The following is a 23,707-nucleotide window of genomic DNA, read 5'->3' on the forward strand; positions in this document are numbered from 1 at the left end:
TGTTTGAACGGCACAGAGTTTGCATTTGGTTCACTCCCAAATGGCCCCCATAGCCCAGACTAGGCCAGGCTGAAGCCAGGAGCTCGTAACTCCAGGTCTCCCACACGGGTGGCAGAAACCCAAGTACTTGGGCCATCCTCTGCTGCCTCCCAGTTACGTTCGCTAGATCAGAAGCAGAGCAGCCAGAACTGGGACCGTACTCCCATACGGGATGAGAGACAGGCAGGGAGGGGCCCTCCATGCTCATCCTGGACCCCTGCACTCCAGCGCTGACACCTTGGGCGGTCTCTGGTCCCAGTTTCTTAGCAACCTCATCAAACCCAGCAGCTGATTCAGACATGAGCTCAGAGAATTCAGATAAGAATTCGCCACAACACGGCTTTTGCCTTTTAAGCCAGAACTCTTGAGAGTAGCAGGCCTCTGAAATAGGAGTTTTGCTGAGCTGCTATAGATGCTAGCCAGAAGGACAGACCTGCTCTGGGAGAAGTTCCTGCAGCCACCAGCAGCAAGGCTAGGGAGCACTGGGTCTAAAAAGCCGGATTATCTTACAGTGGAATTTGGGGAAAAGAAAGTATAAATTGTGTACAGTGACTATGGGGCCGGCGCTGTGGCTTAGCAGGTAAAGCCGCCGCCTGCAGTGCCCATATGGGCACCGGTTCCAGTCCTGGCTACTCCTCTTCCGATCCAGATCTCTACTATGGCCTGGGAAAGCAGTGAAAAATGGCCCAAATCCTTGGGCTCCTGCACCTGCACAGGAGACCTGGAAGAAGCTCCTGGCTCCTGGCTCCTGGCTTTGGATCAGTGCAGCTCTGGCTGTTGTGGCCAATTGGGGAGTGAACCAGCAGATGGAAGACCTCTCTCTCTCTCCTTCTCTCTCTGTGTAACTCTGACTTTCAAATAAATAAATAAGTCTTTAAAAGAATTGTGTACAGTGTCTCTACAGTGTCTGTAGGTAATGTTACTGGCAATGGGTGGGTGAGGTTCTTGTCTTCGCGCAAGAAAGAATTCAGGGGTGAGACAGAGAGCAGTGTAAGCACAGTAGCAAGGTGTTCTGGGCTAGGGCATCCGTCAGAACGAACGGTGCAGAATAGAGAGACGGTGCCCAGGCTCTCAGACCCAGGAGAGCAAGGGTCCGCAGTCCTATGGAGAGAACACTCCTGGCAGGCCAGGCGGGCGGCTCAGCAGAGAGCGGAGAGCTGGGCGTAGGACTTCTAAGGGAAAGGAGTCCAGGCCTCCCACCAGCCCGGTTCTCCTTCCCCTCCTCCTCCTCCTCCTCCTCCAGGACAGGGGTTTGCGGAGTGTGAATCAGGTGAAATCCCCCCCCCCCCCAAGCTTTCACTCTCAGCTGTCAGGCTGGGGAGCCCACCTGGCGCAGAGCAGAGGGGCTGCCCCCAGCGGGCCTGCCTTGGAGGGGGCTGTGAGGGTTTTGTCGCTCCGTGTCATCAGCCAGGTAACCCACCTGCTGCTGAGGGAGAGGATTCCCCTGGGGAGCTTCCCTCGGGGAAGGCTGAGACCCCCTGTAAAGGCGTGGGTGCGCTTTGTGGTGTGAAATACAGGGCTGCTTCCAAGGGGACCTCTGCAGGTGCCGTGTCCTCCCCGGGCCCCTCACACACAGAGGATGATTCCTAGCTTCCTACCTAACACCAAGAGGGGCTGGACGTGCAAAAAAAGGGCAACGTTTTGTGATGGGGACAATCTATAAGGAGAAATATTTCTTGGTTCCAGATTGGTTGGAGTTGTAAGCAGAATGAGATGGTACCTTGATGGCCAACTCGTTGAGATATTTTTTTTTAAAGATTTATTTATTTATTTGAAAGGCAGAGTTACAGAGAGACAGAGGCAGAGCAAGAGAGAGAAGTCTTCCATCTGCTGGTTCACTCTCCAAATAGCTACAAAGGCTGGAGCTGGACCAATCGGAAGCCAGGAGCCAAGAACTTCTGAATCTCCCATGCAGGTGCAGGGGCCCAAGGACTTGGGCCATCTTCTACTGCTTTCCCAGGCCTTTGCAGAGAGCTGGATCAAAAGTGGGTGCGAACCAGCACCCATATGGGACGCCGGCACTGCAGACGGCAGTTTTACCTGCTATGCCACAGTGCTGGCCCCTTGCTGAGATTTTTAAAAATATTTATTTTGAAAGGCAGAGTGACAGAGAGGGAGAAAGAGATCCTCCATACACTGGTTCACTCCTCAAATAGCCAAACAGCTGACTCAGGGTCAGGCTGAAGCCAGAAGCCTGGAACTCCCTGTGGGTCTCCCACACGGGTGGCAGGACCTTACGTCATCATCCGCGGCGTTCCCAGGTGCATTAGCCGGGAGCTGGATCTGGAGTGTAACAGCTGGGGCTGGAGCTGGCAGCAGCCAGTAGCCGTGGCACCTGCCCCCCTCCCTGGGGTTTTGAGTTGAAATTTCAATACACGAATGGGAATATGGAGCGGTTGCTCTTGTTGGTCTGGCTGAAGGTGTTAGTTGATGATTTGTCTCCTCTCTCCTCCCCTCCATCCTTTGCCTTTGTAATTAAATTTAGACATGGGGGAGGGGACTAGCACTGTGGTGTCGTGGGTTAAGCAGCCACCTGGGATGCCAGCGTCCCATATGGATGCTGATTTGATTCCCTGCTGCTTCCTGCTAATACACCTGGGAAAGCAGCAGAGGATGGCCCGAGTGCTTGGACCCCTGCAGCCACATGGAAGACCATGTATCTCAAGTTCTTGGGTATCTCAAGTGCGTGGGCCAAGTACCAGATGGTCTCTCAAGTACTTGGGCCCCTGCCACCTGCTGGGGAGACCTAAAGGGAGTTCCAGCCTTCAGGCTTTTAAGGAGTGAATCAGTGGGTGGAAGCTCGCTCGCTCGCTCTCTCTCTCTCTCTTTCTCTCTTTCTCTCTTTCACTTGCAGTGTGCCTTCAAATAAATGCATAAAAGGGCCGGCACTGTGGCTTCGGATCGGCACAGCTCCAGCCATTGTGGCCATTTGGGGAGTGAACCCATGGAAGGAAGACCTTTCTCTCTGTCCATCTCACTGTCTGTAACTCTACCTCTCAAATTAAAAAAAAAAAAAAAAAAAAAGCTTTATGTATTTCCTTGAAAGAGTTACACACACAGAGAGAGGTCTTCCATTCTCTGGTTCACTCCCTAGATGACCACAACTGCTGGAGCGGAGCCAATCCGAAGCCAGGAGCCAGGAGCTTCTTTTGGGTCTCCTACGCGGGTGCAGGGCCCAAGGACTTGGGCCATATTCTGCTTTCCCAGGCCATAGCAGAGAGCTGGATCGGAAGTGGAGCAGCCGGGACCTGCAGGTGGCAGCTTACCCTACTCTGCACTGCACAGGTCCTCAGAATCAGCTCCTCGAGCCTTCACGTGCTGCCTCCGGGCACTTCAGGAAGGTGGGTGGGAAGCAGAGTAGCCGGGTCGTGAACACTCCAGTGCGGGATACAGGCATCCCACGTGGCAGCTTCCCTGTGTCCCGCAGTGCCCGCCGCAGCACGGACACTGTTTACAGACTTAAGGACTTTGAGCTCAGGGGAGTGAAGCACTCAAACCCTGTTTGCTAACACTTTGTTTGCCACGGAGGTTCAATGCAGAGGTGGACAGACCCTTGATTCCACTGTGCGGCGCTCAGATCTGACTCGAGTGAGAACAGGGGGAGTCCCCTGGCGCAGGCAGGTCACAGAGATCCTGCCTCAGCCACTGCTGCAGCTGGCTGGCTAGGCAGGGCAGGGACCGGGGCGCAGCCAGCCAGAGCCAGAAGCCAGAGACAGGGCAAGGCCCTGCAGACATTCCGGAAGTAGAGTCTAACATGGCATCAACCAGAGCAGCGCCAGTTAAGTCCAACCGCAATCCCCGTTCACCCACAATTCCTGCTAAGTTGTCGCATGTCAGCTTCTACAGCAAAGCAGGGACTGTATAACCCACCCTAACATGGCTGTGGGCATGAATGAGAATGTGGGTCACCGTGGTCAGCACATAGTAGGGATGCCGAAGCTAGTTGCTCAGTCTTCTCCTTTTTTTAAAGCTTTTATTTATTTGAGAGGGCCCCAAGCACTTGGGCCATCTTCCACTGCTTTCCCAGGCACACTAACAGGGAGCTGGATTGGAACTGGAGCAGCCAGGACCTGAACTGGTGCCGTAGGCGGAGGCTTAGTCCACTATGCCAGAGCGCTGGCCTGCTCAGTCTATTTCTCAAGAAAGTTAAAGAAAAAAAATGAGAAGGGAAGGGAATCCCAAAAAAGGAAGGCAGACTTCATTAAGGATGATAAAAGCGACTGTGAGTGAGCTCTAAATCATGATACAGGCATGGGAAAGAGGCTATGATTTGATATTTTCAAAATGCCAATGCTTGGCCGGGGCCGCAGCTCAATAGGCTAATCCTCCGCCTGTGGCGCCGGCACACCAGGTTCTAGTCCCGGTCGGGGCGCCAGATTCTGTCCCGGTTGCTCCTCTTCCAGTCCAGCTCTCTGCTGTGTCCCGGGAGTGCAGTGGAGGATGGCCCAAGTGCTTGGGCCCTGCACCCGCAAGGGAGACCAGGAGAAGCACCTAGCTCCTGGCTTCGGATCAGCACAATGTGCTGGCCGTGGCGGCCATTGGGGGGTGAAAAAACAGAAAAGGAAGTCTTTCTCACTGTCCACTCTGCCTGTCAAAAAAAAAAAAAAAAAGTCAACGCTTTTCAAATTCACTTGCAGTTTTTTTGGTTTTTTTTTCTTTTCTTTCTTTCTTTTTTTTTTTTTTTTTTGAGCGGCATAGAAAACCTTACCCATTGGTTCACTCCCCAGATGCATACAACAGCTGGGGATGGGCCAGGCCAGAGAGCTGAAAACTCACCCTAGTGTCCCACATGGGGGGCAGGCACTACTTGAGCAGTCACCAGGCCTCCCAGGGTCCACGTAGGCAAGAAGCTGGAATCGGGAGCCAGAGCCAGGCATTGATGCTGGGTTATCCACTGTGGGACACCGGCATCCTAACCAGCATTTTCACCACCAGGCCAAATGGCTGCCCCTCACTTGGAGTTCTTAAGTAATTCTAACTAAAATACCAACTGGATGTCTTCAGAGCTGGACAGAATTGTGTTAAAGATCAGCTGGAGAGGGGCCAGTGTTTTGACGTAGTGGATTAAGCTGCCATCTGCAGTGCCGGCATTCCATATGGGCACTGGTTTGAGTCCCTATTGCTCCTCTTACAATCCAGCTCCCTGCTAATGAGTCTGGGAAAGCAGTAGAAAATGGCCCAAGTGCTTGGGCCCCTGCACCCACGTAGGAGACCTAGAAGCAGCTTCTGGCTCCTGGCTTCGGATCGACCCAGCTTTGGTCCTTGCGGCCATTTGGAGAGTGAATCAGCGGATGGAAGCTCTCTCTCTCTGTCTCCCTCTCTCTATAACTTTGCCTTTCAAATAAATAAAAGATAAATCTTTAAAAAAAAAAAGAAAAAGAAAGAGAATAGGGAAAAAAATGGTCATCTGGCGAAATAACCATTGGAATAAGAAATTTGAATTAAAAAGAAGAGAGAAAAGAATTTCCACTGCCAAATAATTCTAAAGGTATGGTAATTATAACTGTGGTTTAGAGCATAGCCTGACATTTAAAAGGAGTAAAGTGTATCAGAAACATGGGCTAGCATTATGGCTCAGCAGGTTCCACATCAGAGCACCAGTTTGGTTTGAGTCCCGTCTGCTCCGCTTCAGATCCAACTCCCTACCAATGCATCCGGGAAGGTAGCTGAAGATGGCCCAAATACTTGGGTCTCTGACACCCACATGAGAGACCCAGATGGAGTTCCAGGCTCCTGGCTTCGACTGTTGAGGGCATTTGGAGAGTGAACCGGCAGATGGAAGACCTCATTTGTTCTCTCTCTCTGTCTCTCTCTCTCTCTGTCTCTATCACTCTGCCTTTCAAATAAATAAATCTTTTTTTAAAAAATTTGTACTAGAAACAAACCTTTTCATGTATGATTTTAACTCTGATAAAAAAAAAAAAACCACAAATCAATGGGGAGGGGTGGGATGGATTCATTAATAAATGTTGTAAGATAATCATCCAGCTATTTAGAAAAAAATCGATCTCTACTGCACATCCCACACAGAGTAAATCCCAGATAAAGGGTGCTGTTTAGGAAATAAAACCACTAAGTTAGTCTCTGGGTGAGGAAGTACTTTCTGATCTTGCAAACAGCTGAAGAAATCGCCCAAGAACACAATAGATTTGACAACATGAAAAGATCATGAAAATAATAAAGATGTCCTGAAGGGATGTACACGGTGCGGGCTGTGGGCCTCCAGCCCCAGCCACAGTCAGAAGTGGGAGGAAGTGTGAGGACCCTGTCAGTTGTGCACCGAGCCATGGCTGCGCTCCTGGAGCACAGGAGGCAGTGCCCTCCTGCCTTTGGGGTAGGGGTCAAGGGCGCTGGAGGAAGCCCAGAGTTACAGGGACAGAGATAAGGCAAGAGCGAGTTCCCAGGTCAGCAGCTCATGGTCTCTCAGCAGTACCCGGCAGGGCTGTGGCTGGCCGTGTTGATCTTTAGGGCGGAAGACAGCAGCCAACTCAGTGTCAACAGGCCCGGGTGTAGGTTTGCAACACGGGGAGGTAGACTGGCTGAATCCGAGCCTTTACTTTGCTGCCGTAAAACCTGAAAGCAGAGAGAGTGTCAGTGTGGAAAGCAGCTCCCAGCGTGGGGGCTGCACTACTTTGGAAGATGTTAACACCAGAAAAATTGCTGCTGTGTGAGTACGTTTCAGACCCCTCCTCCCTACTCAAGCCTCATCCATCAGCAAGTGCACATGCTAGACATGAGCTTGATGTGTTTCCTTGAATCAGAGAGGGAGAGGGAGGGAGGGAGGGAAAGAGAGCGAGCGAGCTCTCCCATCTGTGGTTCATTTCACAAGTGCTCACAAGAACCGCAGCTGGGGCAGGCAAAAGCTAGGAGTCAGGAATGCAATCTGAGTCTTCCACGGTGGTGCCAGGGACAAAGGACTTGAGCCACCGTCTGCTGTCTCCCAGGGTTCGCGTTCTCAGGAAGGTGGAGTCAGAAGCAGGGCCAGGACTTGAACCCAGGCACTGAAATACGGGATGCTGGTGTCCCGAGCTCTGCTCTGCTGAACGCCAGCCCCAGGAGATTTAGCCGTTCATCACAAGTCCACCAGCCAAGGTGACAAATACCTCCAAGGAGATAGGAGCTCAGGAGGGAGAAGTCTAGACACTTAGGAAAGAAATTGTTATAAGATGCTGAAAAATTGAACCCTGTGTAATAGACAAGGCAGACTGGTGGGTCAAGATGTTAAAATCAACATATAAATATTTCAGAAATATAAAGCAGGAGTCATGAAACTCTTAGGAAGGTCGTCAAGGTTGCTTTGCTTCTAGTAATGTCAGACTAGCCTTGTTTCAGGCTGGTCCTCCTGCCCAACAAATAGAACAACTGGTCCACATATAAAATCACTGTCCGGCCGGCGCCACAGCTCAATAGGCTAATCCTCCGCCTTGCGGCGCCGGCACACCAGGTTCTAGTCCCGGTTGAGGTGCCGGATTCTGTCCCGGTTGCCCCTCTTCCAGGCCAGCTCTCTGCTGTGTCCCGGGAGTGCAGTGGAGGATGGCCCAAGTGCTTGGGCCCTGTACCCCATGGGAGACCAGGAGAAGCACCTGGCTTCTGGCTTTGGATCAGCGAGATGTGCCGGCCGCGGCAGCCATTGGAGGGTGAACCAACGGCAAAGGAAGATCTGTCTCTCTCTCTCTCACTGTCCACTCTGTCAAAAAAAAAAAAAAAAAAAAATCACTGTCCAGAGGTCTCAGAGAGCTGCCAAAGCAGCAAGTTATCAATTAACATTTGTACTTAACTATTTTTTAAAAAGATTTATTTATATACTTGAAAGTCAGAGTTACATAGAGATAAGGAGAGGCAGAGAGGTCTTCCATCTGCTGGTTCACTCCCCAAATGGCTGCAACGGCTGGAGCTGCGCCAATCCGAGGCCAGGAGCCAGGAGCTTCCTCTGGTCTCCCATGCCTCCCAGACGCGGATGCAGGGGCCCAAGGACTTGGGCCATCTTCTACTGCTTTCCCAGGCCATAGCAGAGAGCTGGATCAGAAGTGGAGCAGTTGGGACTTGAACCAGCGCCCATATGGGATGCCGGCACTGCAGGTGACAGCTTTACCCGCTACGCCACAGCGCTGGTCCCTGTACTTAACTATTACAATGAACAAAATCACCCCAGAGTCCAGTCACTTAAGCCAATCACGAACGTCTTATAGCGCACAAGTCCTTGGGTCAGCAGGGCCTGGCTGTTGTGTCTGTAGGCGGGTGGCCTGGTACCTGGCTGATCTCAGACGGGCCCAGAGGAGACGAAGCGCGTGCTGCGTGTGGTCTTGCGTCATCCTGCAGAGAAGCAGGAGCTCCTTCTCATGGCAGGGGTCTGAGGAAGAACTGAAGCCTGCAGACGTCTTGGGGCCTCGTTCCAGATGGTTCAGCTTGGCTTCTGTTGGCCAAGGCAGGCTACAGGACCACCGAGACTTGAAGGAAGGGGAGACGGGCTCCACATTTGGCACCACTTTGTTAGGGGGCTGGTGTCGTGGCGCAGCAGGTTAATCTGCTTGTGACGCCAGCATCCCACATTAGTGTGCCAGTTTGAGTCCTGGCTACTCTGCCTCAGATCCAGCTCCCCGCTAATGTGCCTGGGAAAGCAGCAGATGGTGGCCCAAGTTCTTAGGTCCCCACCACCCATGTGGGAGACCCAGATGGAGTTCCTGGCTCAGACCTTGCTGTTGGGCCATTTGAGGGGTGAACCAGCACGTGAAAGATCTCTGTCTTTCCCTCTCCCTCTCTGTTAATCTTTCAAATAAGTTTTTAAAAACCCTTAAAAAAATTAGAGCAATTTGAGCAAAATTCAGTGGGAAGCAATGTTCCATTTGCCCCTGCCTCCACACACTCGGAGCTACTGTATTATCACTACAACGAAATACCCAATACAGGCTACTGCTATAAAGTAAAAAGGCTTATTTGGCTCAGAGTCCTGGAGATTTGAGACCAAGGCCTTGGCATAAGATGATAGGAACCTCACTGTGATGGTCTCATAAGGGCAGGATCACATGTGGGTGTACCTGGACACAGGAAGCCAGAAAGCCAGAAAATGGTTTAGGAGCTGGGCTCACTTCTTAGCAACGTGCTCTGGAGAGCTCGGCGGTCCCACAGAGGGAGTTTAATGTCTTGCAAGTGCACTCCCAGTGACTTAAGGACCTCCACAGGGCCCAACTTTTTTTTTTTTAAGATTTTTATTTGTTTATCTGAAGGGTAGAGTTACAGAGAGGCAGAGAGAGAGAGAGAGAGAGAGTTCTATCTGCCATTTCACTCCCCAAATAGCTGCAATGTCCAAAGCTGGACCAGTCTGAAGCCAGGAGCTTCCTCTGGGTCCCCCATGTGGTTGCGGGGGCCCAAGGACTTGGATTGTCCTCCGCTGCTTTCCCAGGCTCAATAGCAGAGAGCTGGGTCGGAAGTGGAGCAGCCGGGACTTAAACTGGCGCCCTTATGGGATGCTGACACTGCAGGTGGAGGCCTTACCTGCTATACCTCAGTGCCGGCCCCTGGGCCCAACCTTTTAAGGTCCATCACCTCTCAACACCGCCACACTAGGGTCCAAGGTCCCAAGAGCTGAGCCCTGGGGGATACACGGAAACCATGTGCAATCCAGAGCGGCCGCTCTCAGCGCCCTGCACAGGCGTGATCTGCTTACAACGATCCACGAAGCTACACTGGCGCTGCCCAGCGTCTGCGTTTTACATTACTGCCCACTCTTGGTGCTGGACGGTCTGCGGATTTTGTCAAATGACACATACCCTCCACCATAACTGTCACACAGACCTTTGGATGACAGTGAAGTACGGGCTCACCACCCTGGGGGAGGCTGAGCGTGTGGGAGTTGCATGGGGACACTCTGTACTGATGAATTCTGCTGTGAATTCAAAACTGCCCTCAGCCATCTATTATTAAGGTTCAAAACTTGTCTAACCTGTCCAGTCTTCAGAGAAAACAATGACCTCCGTCATCATTAAATATATACTCAACTGCTTGGATATGTAAATGACTCAAGACAGTTTTCCCTCCCTTGGGAAAAGAGGGAGCTGAGCCACGAGGTGAATCTCTATTATGTTCCTGTGGCAGATTACAAACAGGTGGTCCTCAGACCAACTGCCCCGCCTCTGTGCACTGCCTTATTACCTTGAGAATGGACGCTACCTACGAATGCCTGGCAGGCAGAAGTCCGAATAATGGTAGAGGGAAAACAGACCAAAATTTTATTTTCATGAAAAAAATATATCTCAACTAAGTCCAGAATGTTAACAATCTTTTGAAAGGTAACCTAAAATTTTATTTGAGGGGCCAGTGTTGTGGTGTAGCAAGTAAAGCCACTGCCTGTGATGCCAGCATCTCACGTGGGTGCTGGTTCGTGTCCCGGCTGCTGCATTTCCAATCCAACTCCCTGCTAATGGCCTGGGAAAAACAGCAGAAGATGGCTCAAGTACTTGGGGCCCTGCCACCCACGTGGGAAACCCTCCTGACTCCTCCTGATTTCAGCCTGGCCCAGGCTTTGCCCTTGTGGCCATCTAGGGAGTGAACCAGCAGACAGAACATCTCTGTCTCTCCCTCTTTCAAGTAAATAAATCTTTAAATGAAATTTGGGTCAGAGAGCGTAAGCCAGCAAGTGAAATTGTTGAGTGAGAAAGTGCTCCCCCTACTGGTTCACACCTCAAATGATTGCCATAATTGGAAGGGGTAGTTGGGTTGGATCCAGGCAGCTTCAACTCAATAAGTCTCCCACGTGGGTACCCAGAACTGAACTACTGGAGCCTCCCAGGACCAGCATTGGCAGGAAGTTGGAGTCAGGAACTGGGGACTGGACCCAGAAACTCCAATCTGGGACATGGGCATCTTAACTAGGGTAAATGTCCTGTCCACTCCCTGTCTTACCTTCTATGTTAAACATGCAGTCTTGAAATTCTAACTTGAAGGCAGAGATCTTCCATCTGCTGATTCGCTCCCCAAACGCCCCTAACAGCCGGCATTGGGACAAGCTGAAGCCACGAGCCTGGAGCCTCTACCGCTCCCATTCGGTGTGTTAGCAGGAACTGAACTGGAAGCAGTCAGGACTGTAACCCAGGAGTTCTGATGTGGGATGTGGGATCCCAAGCGTGGCTTGACTGCTGTACCCAATGGCTGCCCCTTCACATGCATCATGTATATCTGGGAAACAAGCTCATGTTTCAAAATGACAGCACAAAAACTATAGAAAAGAATATTTTATTGAAACAATTTCTCAATTAACAATGGAGCAAAGTACAATTTGATTCAAACCTGTCCAACCAGCCTCAACTGCTAATGAAAGAACTCGAACATACAGAAGGGGGTGGGGGGACCTTTTCTGCCAATGTGGCAAAAACAAAAAAAAAAAGGACAAAAAAGACAGAATGACTGACACAACCCGGTTCACCCTCGTCCCGGAGTGCAGGAGGCTGCTCCAGCTCCGGCGGCAGGACAGGTGCCCTCCGCCCCCACCCCAGCAGAGCGATGCACAGAGGAAGGCCGCCCGCCCTCTTCCTCCACCCGCAAAGCCTGCCTCCAAGAGTGAGGTGCTGTGTTTACATTCACACCGTGGGCTCTCCAGGCCCCAGGGTCTCAGCATAGGGGCTCACAGTAGCAAGCACATTTGGTCAGCCCGGGGGGTGGGGGCAGAGCAGCAGGAGGGGAGGCAGGTGGGCGCAGGCCCCAGGGCGGCCAGCCTACGGGGAAGATGCAGGTTTTGAGGGCTTGCACGATGGATGCTGGTTTCCCACGCTGACCACTCCACAGGCTTTCCAGGGCTGTCACACACCTCCCCCTCCCCTTCCCTCTGCCTCCTCTGGCCAGTAGGGGTCATCCGTGAGAGCGGAATACTTCCAGATTTCCTTGTCAGTCCAGATGGAAGGCTTTGGGCAAGGGGCAGAGAACTACCCAACCTGCACCAGGAAGCCGAGAAAATGCTTGGGGTGGGGGGCGGGGCAGGGATGGGAAGCCCTTGGAGGGAGGAAGGGGCAGAGACTCAGAAACCAAGGCTGGTAACTGAGGCTGTGCAGACTGGCCCAGCGGGACATGGGTTTCATGGGGGAAGGGGAAGGAGGGAGGGCGGGATGACCAGAGAGGACTGGACACTCTCCCATGTCCCAGGATGCCCTCCCCACCTCCAGGCCCAGTCAGCCACTGTGGCTGTTCTCTCGCCTACCTGCAGGCAAAGCCTTAAGACCTAATAGTGATTATTCCCCAGTGTAGGGCCTGGGTGGGCAGGGAGCCGGGGTGGGAGCAGGGGGTAGACAAGTTCCGGCTTTAACCTCAGAGCTATCCCAGAAGGAGCCGGTGAGCTGGCCCCTCCTTCCCCTTCTCCACACTCCAGCTGCAAGTGAGAGAAAAGGAGCCCCCAGGGCAGGACCGACCCCTCCCCCATCGATGTTTAATAAATAGAGGTGGCAGGAGAAGGGGGTGGTGACAAACAGGGCCGGGAGGTGGGGGTTATAGCTCATCATTCTTCACAGGCTGCTTCGGCTGCGCTGGCTGCTCCGGTTCTGATGCTGTGGGGGAGGGGAGAGCCAAGGACAGCAGCTGAGACAGAGGGAGTAGCCCAGGGGCCCCTATGGCTGTCCTCCCCGAGACCACCCAGGCTTCCCGGCATGCCCCGGCTCCACCCTCACCTGCTCCCGGACCTCCTAACTCCAAAGTCTCTGAGCTTGCTGGTTCCGATTCTGCTTTGGGGAAGCAAAGGGTTGGTCAGGCTCCACAGAAAGCAGGGACAAGCTAACCGAGTGAGGGGTTGGCAAACTGCTTCTGGAAAGAGTCAGCTAATGACTGAGCATGTGTGGGCCACGGGGGTCTCTGCCTGCTTTCCTTTTTTAAAGGAGCTCTTCTAGTTTTTAGAAAGGTTGTAGTCTGTGGGCTGCACCTGCCAGTCTGCCTACCCCGCTAACACAGTGTTCCCCGCCAGTCTCCCCACTCACCCGCTTCTACTTTCTCAGGTTCTGGGATGGGCTCTACATCCTCCATCTGGCCTGTGGGGAGAGCAGGATGAGTGTGTGCCCAGGAGGGAGAGCAGCGCCCCCTGCCCGCAGGAACAGGGAAACAGGCACCCGGCCCTCACCTGCTGGGGGGATGACCTTCTCCCCCTGGTCACTGTCACTGGCATTGAGGGGAGGCTCTGCCCGGGTCCCGTTCTTGTCTTTGGGCCGGGGCCGCGGCTTGGCAAACTTGGCCTTATTGAGCAGGTACTGCACCTCGCGGTCCAGGGCCATCATCTTGGCCTCGATGTCTTTTGAGAGCAGCACAGGCTTATCTGTGGCGGGAAGTTTGGCCTGCTCGGCCACCGTCGCATTCTTCCAGGCCTGTGGGGGAGGCCAGGACAGGCTCAGCGCTGGCCACAGTGTGCGCAGCCGTCTCTCTCCCAGGAGGAATCGGTCCCCAAGCAGCTCCAGGCCCCTCACTCTGCCACCCCTTGCTGTCTGCCCCCAGGTGAGTGGGCGCCTCTGCAAGGCAGGCCATAGGGGCCCACGCTGCAAGCCTCCAACTCTGGGGCAACCATAGCGGAGCGAAGCCCTTGCTTCTTCCTTCCTGGCCTCTGCACGTCTAGGCTCTGACTCAGGAAATCCCCACCCATCCCAAGCAGCGTATGCCTCACAGGACAGGTCACCTGGCTGGTCCACACCCAGCCCATCTCTGAGCCTGGCTCTCCCTCACTCATGGGCCCAGGCTTCTCTGTTCCCCCCGACTCTCAGCTCTGACCCTTGCTTGGGGCTAATCAAAAGCGGGCTTGGCCGGTGCCGTGGCTCACTAGGCTAATCCTCCACCTTGCGGCGCCGGCACACCGGGTTCTAGTCCCGGTCGGGGCACCGGATTCTGTCCCGGTTGCCCCTCTTCCAGGCCAGCTCTCTGCTGTGGCCCGGGAAGGCAGTGGAGGATGGCCCAAGTGCTTGGGCCCTGCACCCATGGGAGACCAGGAGAAGCACCTGGCTCCTGCCATCGGAACAGCGCGGTGCGCCGGCCGCAGCGCGCTACCGCGGCGGCCATTGGAGGGTGAACCAACGGCAAAGGAAGACCTTTCTCTCTGTCTCTCTCTCTCACTGTCCACTCTGCCTGTCAAAAAAAAAAAAAAAAAAAAAAAAAAAAAAAAAAAAAAAAAAAAAGCAGGCTCAGATGCAAACATCCTGCCTTCCTAGTCAGCAGCTATGCAAGGAGGCCGACGCTGCCACGTTTCTGGCTCCCACCACCTCCCATGGGGCCGATGGCCAGCTTCCGCGGCGGTTACCCAAGTCTCATTGATGACTTTCTCCAACGTGGTCATCTCCACCTCCGTGAAGATCTGGTCCATCTCTGGAATGAGCCGGGCTCCCCTGGATGGCAGAGAGGAGACAGTGAGCCCTGGGCTAGGTGGGAAGAGGCCCAGGGTGTGGGGGGTGGCAGTGGACGGAACCAGAGCCAGGGGCCTTGGCAGGACTAAATGAAGCAGAAAGGGCGCAGGTCCGCTCACTTGAGGAACATGCTGGAATGATTGAGCAGATTGTCGAGGGCCGACAGCCGTTCGGGCCACTTCTTGCGCTCTTCTACCCGAAAAAACAGCCCTTGGCACAGCTTCTTCAGCTCCGCCAGCTTCTCCTTCAACTTCTGAGGGAGGTGGGGTTGGGCAGGGGTGACAAGAGAGCCCTGGATCAGCCCCGCGTCCCTCCTTATGGCCTCGTAGCCCCTCGCCCCACCAGCCACGTCCTGGGAGGCCCTCACCGCGGTCGTGGCCCCAAAGCCCTCGTCTTCCAGCCAGGTGGACGCGGCTCTGAGCTTCCCCGAGATGTCCTCGCGCTGCTCCTCGGTGGACACTTCCTGGTACTCGGGCTGGTCCAGCTTGTCCTAGGGAGGGACACGGGTGTGTGCGGGCGGCAACCCCCGGTAAGGCTCTCAGAGCCAGGGACCGGGTGCTGCCCAGCCCACCCACCTGCGTCTCAAAGATGAAAGCCTCCAAGCTGTTGGCAGCCTTCTCCCGTTCCTGCTTCTCCAGGTCTCGCGACGTCAAGTCCTCGAGCCTGTGGGACGAAGAAGCAGGCACGAGGGAAAGAGGGCTGAGGGCTCAGACTCTGGGCATTTCTCCTGGGCAGGAGGCTGCTCCACGCCCTGCGCCCCACGTCCAGCGCACACATGTGCACACGTGTGTACACGCACTCTCGCCCACTACGTCCTACGTCCAGCACACACACAGGCACACGTTCTCTCGCCCACTACGCCCCAAGTCCAGTGCACACATGTGCACACGTGTGTACACGCACTCTCACCCACTAGGCCCCACGTCCAGCGCACACGCAGGTGCACACTCTCGCCCACTAGGCCCCACCCACGTCCAGCGCACACGCAGGCACACGCTCTCGCGCCCACTACACCCCACGTCCAGCGCACACGCAGGTGCACGCTCTCTCGTCCACTAGGCCCCACGTCCAGCGCACACGCAGGCGCACGCTCTCGCGCCCACTAGGCCCCACGTCCAGCGCACACGCAGGCGCACGCTCTCGCGCCCTCTTACTTCTGCACTGAGCGGGCCAGCTCGACCTCTGCCAAGTCAGGCACGTCCAGAACGACGAGCTCCACCCCGATCTCCTCCACCATCTTCTGCTTCCGGGCGGGCTTCTGCTTCTTCTCTTCCTCGGGGGCCGCGGGGGTGCCCTCGGGCCCTGCCTCCCGCTTCTCGCCTGGCTTCTGGGCAGGAAAGGGGACTGAGGAGAGTCTTCCGCAGCGGGAAGCAGGCAGCCCCGCCCTCTGTCCCCGCATCCTCCGCTCACCGGTGCCTCAGGTCTGTCCCCATCTTCCTTTTCTGCTGCCTTTGCTCCCTCAGGGCCGGTGTCCCCCTCAGGCTCAGGGAATGGGGGCGGAGAGGCATCCTCTCGGGGGGCCCCTGCTTCTTCCTTGGGCTCTGCCTGCTCCCCAGGCTCGTCCTTGCTCCCCTCAGCAGGGCTCTCCTCTTCCTCCTGGGGGACAAACACAGACACGCTGCAGGGGAGCCTCAGCCGCAGAACCCAGGGCAGGCCTGGCCTCGGCAGTGCAGGTGCTCATGGCTCAGGGCACAGCGTCAGGGAGGACAGGTGACAAGTGCATGGGAACGGTCAGCAGGCCCGACAAAGGGAGAGGGTCTGGAGAGGAGGGCAGCGGCTCTGGGCTCTGGAACAGGGAATAGCCTGGAACGCGGAGGAGCCTGTAGAAGGCTGGGCTGGGGGCGGGGGGAAGGTGAGAGCTGCTCCGAGTCCCAAGCAGCTGAGCCCACCCAACTGCCCCCTGCCCCACGTGCTGTCCTCCATGCCCCAGCTCCTCCCTGAGCTCACCTGGACCGTGTCAGTACCATTCTCTTTGGCATCTGGTGTCGCGCCACCTCCGAACAGACTGGAAATGGTGTTGCCGAGTTCTAGGAGGAAGAAAGCCAAAGACTCAAAAGGGGACCACAGGGGCTGGCGCTGTGGCTTAGCAGGTTAAGCTGCCACCTGCAATGCTGGCTTCCCGTATGGGCACCAGTTCGAGGTCTGGGTGCTCCACTTCCAATCCAGCTCCCTGCTAATGCACCTGGGAAAGCACTGGAAGACGGCCCAAGTGCTTGGGCTTCTGCACCCACATGGGAGACTTGGAAGAAGCTCCTGGCTCCTGGCTTCCAATCGGCTTAGCTCTGGCCATTTGGGGAGTGACCCAGCAGATGAAGATCTCTATCTCTATTTCTTTCCCTCTGTAACTCTGCCTTTCAAATAAATTTTTAAAAAAAGGAAAAAATAGGGGACCAGAGCAGTGACTCCACCTCCTCAGCCAAGGGCAATGCCTTGTCTGCTTCCCTGAACTGCCCCAGTCCAAGCGTACTCTCTCAGACACGCCCACGCACACGCACGCCCACGCAGGCGCTCCTTACTGGTGAGAGTAGATTCCTCTTCCGGACTGTCCTCCACCACGGTCTCAAACACAGACTCCACCTGCAAACAGGTCTAAGTGAAGCCGCACACCTACGATGCCACCTCCCGCCTCGGGCCCGGTGCTGGCCTGCCTTCCCAAGGACCCCCGCACGGCCCCCGCCCCCTTTGATCATGAGCCCGAGAGAAGAAGCCTGGCTCCCGTACCCCCTGGAGCATGCACGGGCACACTTCCCACGGCGCATCCTCAAAAGCAGCCCAGAAGTGCTCCACACAGTGGCTGCCTCTGTCATTCCTGGGCTCCCTCAGAGAATCCCACAACGCCCGTAAGCATGGGTAGCCCACGAGCGAACCCAAGCCAGATCCCCAGTGGAGCCAAGATCTGCTGATTCCACGCCCTGTCTGTCACGTCCTAACACCACGCAGAAGCCGCCCGGAAAGGGGCCGGTGAGGCCTGGGCCCCTGCCCTGCACACACAGCCCGCTCTGTGCTCACCCTGTCTAGACTGAGCACCCCGCTCTCGTCCAGGTTGAAGTGGGCCTTGATGCCCTTGGACTCGTAGTCGGGATACTTCTTGAAGCTCTCTCCCACACCTTTCAGCTTCACTGTGGTCAGATTCTGGGAGCCAAACACCCTGGGTGGGCAGGAGAGAAGAGTCTGAGGGGACCGCACAGCCTCACGCTGGGGCCGGCAGGGGCGCTCCCCAAGGCCAGGCCAAGCTACTGCCCAAAGAGGCGGCTTGCCACCTCGCCCCAACCCCTCGGCCTGCTCCCCCAGTGGCCCCGCAGGCCCCACACCCTGCCCCTCACCGAAGATCCTCAGGCCCCAGGAAGCCCAGGTCGCCGTAGTTGATGTGGAAGTTGAAATCGTGGCTGTAGCGGTTGAAGGTGATGACTTTGCGTTGAGGGTAGGGCCCCATGCGGGAGAAGAGCACGCGCTTATTGTGCTTGAGGCTGCGGACCCCGGGCTCCTCCTCCACCTCCCTGGTGAACTCCACCTACACAGCAGGCAGACAGGGCGCACTGGAGAACCGGAGGGGGCGGGGAGCCCTGGCCGCGGAGACAGAGGGAAGCGGGCTCCTGCCTGGAGAGGAAATGGGGGGCTCACTCACCAGGATGGGGTAGACCACGGCGTCCCGGACGACGAACGGCTTCACCTTGAAGGCTTTGCTCAGGGCAGCTGCCTGGTACACGGCCCCCATGGCAGCCGCCTCGTCCGCGTTGATGTTCTTCCCGAGCTCCTCCCTAGGAGAGTCCCAGGCTCCAGCACCATCCACGGGGACACCCCGCCACTCTCCGCCGGGCAGACCCAGCCCCACACTCACTTGCCCACGGCCTTTAGCAGCACCTCCTGAACTTTGGGGACCCGAGTGGCCCCGCCCACCAGGATCACCTGCTCAATCTCATCCTGCAGAGGGGAGGAATGTGAAGCGGGACTGCGTGCGGTCGACGCCCCCCTTATCCACTGACACTTCCCCCACGTCCTCCGTGGCCCCTGCCCCAGACCCTCACCAAACTCATCTCGGCACTTTGGAGGGCCTGCTGAACGGGCCCGGGCACCCGCTCGAACAGGTCGGCGCACAGCTCCTCAAACTCCACTCGGGTCACTTTTGCTTTGAAGTCCACGTCGTCCATCAGGCCCTCGATCTGGGGGAGGATGAGGTGTGTCAGCGCCTGCTCTCTGCTGGCGGCACTGACACCCAGGAGCAGCAGGCAACAAGCCCAGTGGGTGAAGCGGGGACCCTCCGCCTCCCTGGGGGCAAGTCTGTCTGCATGCAGCCCCCGGGGGGCACCTGGGCCATGTGGTCGGCATTGGCGCTCAGGACGGTTTTGAGTCGGTTGGCCTCACGGAGCAGCTTGGCCATCGCCCGCGGGTTCTCTCGCACGTCCTTTGCTCGCTGGCCTTTGCGCTGCTCATTGAAAAGCCCGGCCAGGTGCTCCCGCAGCCGGAGCTCCATCTCCAGGCCGCCCAGGGTGCGGTCAAACCTGCTCAGAGAAGGCAGCAGGGGAAAGTGTGAGGAACATGTGGGGGTCCCTCCGCCCACTCAGGAGCCCCATGTTTCAGGCAGGGACCCACACTCTGCTCTCTGCTCCCCACAGCATGGCTGACACCCCACGCAAGCAGCTCGCTCATTCATTCATGGTATTTACTGAGCACCGACTATGCACTCGTCTCTGGGAACGTAACTGTGGCAGGAGTGGCCGGGAGACAGGGTCCCTGCTGCCAGGGCTTATGATCTAGCAGTGGGAAGGCCACGTCGCTGTCAAGTGTGTGCACAAAGGAGAGTGCAGCGGGCCGGGCGTGCACGTGGGCTATTTAGCAACATCCAGGAGAGCTTCCCTAAAGAAGTGATGCCTGAACTGAAACCTGAAGGGTGGGCTGGTAGAGAGAGGGAAGAACATTCTAGATGCAAGGAACAGTGCTCATAACGACCCTGAGAGAGCAAGTTCCAAAGGAGGGCGCCACTGGAGACGAAAGAGCAAGAGGGCTGGGGCTAGAGCCGAGCTGTGGGAGGCGGGGCTTAGGTGGGCACAGCAAGGTTTTGGTGGGACTGAGTGCTTTCTGAAGAAACGGGCTGCAGTCAGATTGGCATTGTTAACACCAGCCTCTCACTGCGCTACGGAGAGAACCCAAAGGAGACAGAGAGGTCCTGTTTAATCCTGGAGGTAGGGGGCAACGGCCAGACCAGCGTGGGGGTGCCGGAATCCACCGACAGCAGACTGACAAGAGCGAGCAGCTTTTACGTGAATTCAAAAGAGAAAACATGATGGCCTCTAACACCTAACAGGTGGCCTGCCGTCCTGTGCATTTCCCTAGACGCTCCACGGGCTCCCTGCCTTTCAGCCTTCCCAGCCGTCCTCCCCAGGCCTTGCTCTTGGGCAGCGGCGCCCCACGGCAAGCGATGCTATAACCTGGGGAGCATTCCTACAGCGATCAGGAAGGGGAGTGGTGCCCCTCCAGGAGGAAACCCCTGACTCGAGGGTCTCGACAAGAAGCCCACCCCTGAGCACCCACTTACCCCACGCCCCGGATCTGCAGCTGTGGCTGCATCCCGGCCTCCTTTGTCTTCACCGTCTGGTAGGTCACGATGGTGCACACGGTGCTGCCTGAGCCCATGTCATAGAACATGATGTTCTGCGGCGACATCAGAGCAAGTGTCACAGGAGCCTCATCAGACCTCAGGGCGCTGCTGTCCACCTGCCTGCCTCCAGGGACCCCGGCCAGCTCTCAGCATAAACTCCAGCAGCCCCAGCATGGGCTGGGAGGAGGCTGCAGCCGCCTTTTGCCAAGAGCCAGCCATGCAAATGAGATGCAAAACAGGCCAGGAGACCGCCAGCCTCAGACTCTGGCCCCCTGTGTGTCTGGTCAGGGCGCCTCCCCTGCTCACCTGGGCGGTGGTGTTGATGTCTTTTCGACGGAAGACACCGTAGCTGAGGGCGGTGGCAGTGTTGTCGTTGATGAGCTGCAGCACTTTGAGGCCGGCCATGCGAGCAGCCTGCAGCACTGCCCGGCGCTCGGCCTGGTTGAAGAAGGCCGGCACGGTGATCACCGCATCCTTGATGGGCTGCTCTGCAGAGGACAAGAGAACAGGGTCCCACCAGCTCCATGCCTGGATGAGGGTTTCTACTCTCGGCGCTACTGACACTTGGGGCCAGGTAACTGTTGCTGGGGTCTTTCCTGTGCACTCCAGGGATGCTAAGCGGCGTCACTGGCCTCCACCCACCAGAGGCCAGATGTGACAACCAGCTGTCTTCAGACATAGCCAGATGTGCCTGCCCGTTTGTGAACTGCTGCTTTAGCTCCTGGGGGATCTGGCTGCCACGGGTCCCACCTTGGCACTCACCAGCAAAATCTTCAGCCAGGGAGCGGGAGTAGTTGAGAATCATGCCCAGCACCTCCTCGGGTGAGAACTGCAGCTGCCTGGGGAGAGGGAGGGTAGTTGGTGGCAAGGAAGCCGTGAGCACGCACCGTGAGGAGCCCGCCTGCGCCAGCGCAGCACTCACGGGCTGATCTGGAAGTGCACGGTCTGCCGCTGGGGGTCGAAGCTCAGCTCGTGCTCCGGGAAACGGGCCCGGTAAAGAGCCACGTGTGGGTTGTCTGCCTGCTTCCCCAGGAGGTGCTGGAAGTAACGCAGGGTGGCCTTGGGGTTCTTGATGGCCTGTGAGGTGAGGAGCAGGCTGAGTATTAGGGTCTCAAGCCCAGGGGTGCCCATCTCCTATGTCAGACACAGATAAGGGACCAGATTCAGGGTCTGCCCACTGCCCACCACACTGGAAATGGATGCTGGCAGCTCACCATGCCTGCTGCACTGTCTCCAAAGAATCTCTCATTTTCTTTCAAGGTCACCATCACCGGGGTTTTCCTCCGAGATTCCCTGGGGAAAACAGACATTGAACCCAGGTTCTGCAGCACATGTGGGTTCAGGAGCCTCAGCACCTCACGTACAATCAACCCCTCAGAGGCCACTGTCAGCTGTGGGCACTACAAGGACCACCCCACACCCACACGGAGCCCGGGCTCCCTCCCTCCTGACCCCCGCCCTGGGGCCGGCCTCACTTGTTCAAGACGATTTCCATGGGCACTCCAGGTTTGACGATGGCCACCTTCATGGACTCGCTGCCCAGGTCCACAGACATCACTGCCAGCGTGTCTGGGGAGGGGGGAGCAGAGGTTTGTGGGTGAGCCTCCCTCCCTGTCTTACGGAGCCTCCTCCACTTTCCATGTAGAGAATAAGACAGCAAGAGACAGAGAAGAAAGCCTGGGTCCTGCAACCCAAGAGACTTCTGACCAGGCGCCTCGAGCCCCCTTCCCACCATGTGACACTGGCTCAGACCCCGTACGTACCACTCAGTGCCAGCAGGTCTGCCAAGAGCACAGCCATCAAGGCAAAGCAGGCTGGCCTCCTCAGCCTCTGCCTCCTGCCTGTGGCTGCCATTATGCCCTGGGGAGGAGGGAAAAAAAACACTAGTAACCGGATGCCCCGAGTGACGGAGACACAGCCACTTCCAGACCAGAGAAACGGTAAGATTCGTACCTACTCCATTCTCGCCCAGGGCACAGCAGCTTATACCCCCTTTCCACCTCCTGATGAGTGTCAACCACTCTCCAGGCATCCCCAGCAGTGTCCACACCAAGGCCCAGGCGAAACAGCATGGGCCCTGGGCTCCATCACATCCCCGAGAGAAGATATTAGGCCGGAAGGAAGGAGACAGGAGCCTTCCAGGCAGTAGCCGGCGTACCCAGCACCGGGCCCGGCTGTCAGACACCCGGGGTGGGGCCGGGGATCCCTGGCCAGGGCTCAACCACCTCTCCACACCTGGAGTTCCCCGCGAGCGAGCAAAGCCGGCCAGGGCCTGCACGGGAACTGAAAGGCGATGACGCTGGGGGTGGCTGGGATGGAAGGGGCCCGTCTCCTCAGCATCCCTGCGGCTCGTCCCGCCCACTCCCCTTCCTCATCCCGCTCGCGGGGCCCCGCAGCCCACACAGACGCTGCGCCGCGAGCCCTAAGGTTGCTCTCACGGCGGGTATCGAGTATCCGCTGTCCACCTGAGCCTCACCTGACCCAAGCTGAGGCGCCCAAGCCCGGAAACGGGTCCTGGCCACCCTCAGCGCGCGGGGGCGGCCCGAAGGCCGGCGGCGGGGCCCGAGCGCGGGGCCGAGAGCACCAGCGTCCGTGCGGCCCTCCCTCCCGGTACCGACCCGCCCCCGGAGCCAGCACGCTGCCTCCCTACAAGACAAGAGGTGGCCGGCCCCGGGGCTGCATCCCCACCCCTGCTACCTCCTGCCTCCGCTCCTGCGGCCCCAGCTCTGGGTCAGACGCGGCGCGGACGTACCCACGAGACCGGCAGCGCGCCCCCCAGCCCGCGCCCTTCACAACTCCCCTCGGTTTGCAAACTGTTACATTAACCACCAACCTCTCGGCGGCGTCTCGCGCACCAGCCGGCCCCGGACGCGGCGCGCACTCATTGGAGCCGCCGCCGCCCGGCCCTGCTCCCCGCGCCCGGCCCCGCCCCCGCCGCTCCGGCGCGCGCTCCCATTGGGCCACGTCCTAGGCCCGCCCCTCTCCGTCCCGGCGCTGTCCCGGAGGCGGCCGCGGGGCCCGTCCGCCAGTTGGGGTGAGGCGCCGGCGCCGCCAGCCCATTGGGCCACGTCACGGGCCGGCGCGTCCGCTCCCTCCCCGCCGGTGCCGGCCCCGCGGCGGCCCTGGCGCTGGGTGCATCGCGGCGAGGGCTCGGGGATGACCCGCACCTGGAGCGAGCCCTGAGCAGGTCGGTCCCGCGCTCGGACCTCTGGGTCCCCTGGGGAGCCCCGGCAGTGGCCTGCATCGCCTCCGCGGCCGTGCGGAAGAGGCGTTTGCTGGCCGGGCTTGGATGGACATCTGAGAATGGCTGCGCCGCGGGCTGGGTCCTCCCCAGCCTCCCTGTCTCATTGAGAAAACAAGGCATAAATCAGACTTCGCTGGTGGGCCGGGAATAACCGATGTGTTAGTGGCGGGACTTGGCCTGGACTCCTTACCCTAAACCCCCCTCGTACACGAAAGAAAACCCCAAACTGTGAAGCGCTACAGACAAAAGGCATTTTTATTATTGAGGCTACGGTGCGGTGAGCACGCGTGTACCCCGTTTTCCTGTTGCATTAAATCTACACCATCTCTAACTGCTTCTGGGGATAATTAAAGCGCTTCGCAGCCCTTAGAGGGCGCATTCTTTAAAAATGTGACCCAATCCTTGCCAGGGTTTATTGCTTTATTTACTAACTTATTTATGTGAATGGCGGAGTTGGGCAGAGACAGAGAG

General features: G+C 57.1%; 1 protein-coding gene across 7 annotated transcripts; it reads right to left on the reverse strand.

The window, feature by feature from the left end:
• Positions 1-11,252: 11,252 nt before the first annotated feature.
• HYOU1 (hypoxia up-regulated 1) lies at positions 11,253-22,908 on the reverse strand. Of its 7 annotated transcripts, none has more exons than XM_062197169.1 (26): positions 22,826-22,908; positions 21,756-21,852; positions 21,468-21,561; positions 21,207-21,285; positions 20,915-21,069; positions 20,755-20,831; positions 20,299-20,480; positions 19,930-20,045; positions 18,703-18,895; positions 18,422-18,556; positions 18,235-18,317; positions 18,022-18,154; positions 17,720-17,907; positions 17,406-17,544; positions 16,913-16,973; positions 16,344-16,423; positions 15,807-15,992; positions 15,551-15,723; positions 14,972-15,059; positions 14,764-14,886; positions 14,516-14,649; positions 14,294-14,378; positions 13,133-13,373; positions 12,993-13,043; positions 12,690-12,743; positions 11,253-12,569 (listed from the first exon to the last, which is right to left on the reverse strand). In XM_062197169.1, the coding sequence occupies exons 2-26, from the start codon at positions 21,844-21,846 to the stop codon at positions 12,511-12,513; spliced, it is 3,000 nt and encodes a 999-aa protein (XP_062053153.1). In that variant the 5' UTR covers positions 21,847-21,852; positions 22,826-22,908; the 3' UTR covers positions 11,253-12,510. The 7 variants fall into 7 exon arrangements, with proteins under 7 accessions (XP_062053153.1, XP_062053154.1, XP_062053156.1 ...); XM_062197170.1 differs by lacking the exon at positions 22,826-22,908 and adding an exon at positions 22,745-22,813; XM_062197172.1 differs by lacking the exon at positions 22,826-22,908 and adding an exon at positions 21,946-22,431 and having other exon boundaries at positions 15,551-15,720.
• Positions 22,909-23,707: the final 799 nt, after the last annotated feature.

This window comes from Lepus europaeus, chromosome 7 (genome assembly GCF_033115175.1).
Source record: "Lepus europaeus isolate LE1 chromosome 7, mLepTim1.pri, whole genome shotgun sequence".
NCBI classification, from domain to species: domain Eukaryota; kingdom Metazoa; phylum Chordata; class Mammalia; order Lagomorpha; family Leporidae; genus Lepus; species Lepus europaeus.

What these genes read in the sequence shown, in the direction of transcription:
- HYOU1 (XM_062197169.1), bottom strand. Translation starts at nt 21,846, where the DNA reads ATGGCAGCCACAGGCAGGAGGCAGAGGCTGAGGAGGCCAGCCTGCTTT. An exon ending in AGACCTGCTGGCACTGAGTG is followed by an intron (nt 21,562 to 21,755) that starts GTACGTACGGGG and finishes CCCCCTCCCCAG; the next exon opens with ACACGCTGGCAGTGATGTCT. An exon ending in GGGTGCTCAGTCTAGACAGG is followed by an intron (nt 16,974 to 17,405) that starts GTGAGCACAGAG and finishes ACCTGTTTGCAG; the next exon opens with GTGGAGTCTGTGTTTGAGAC.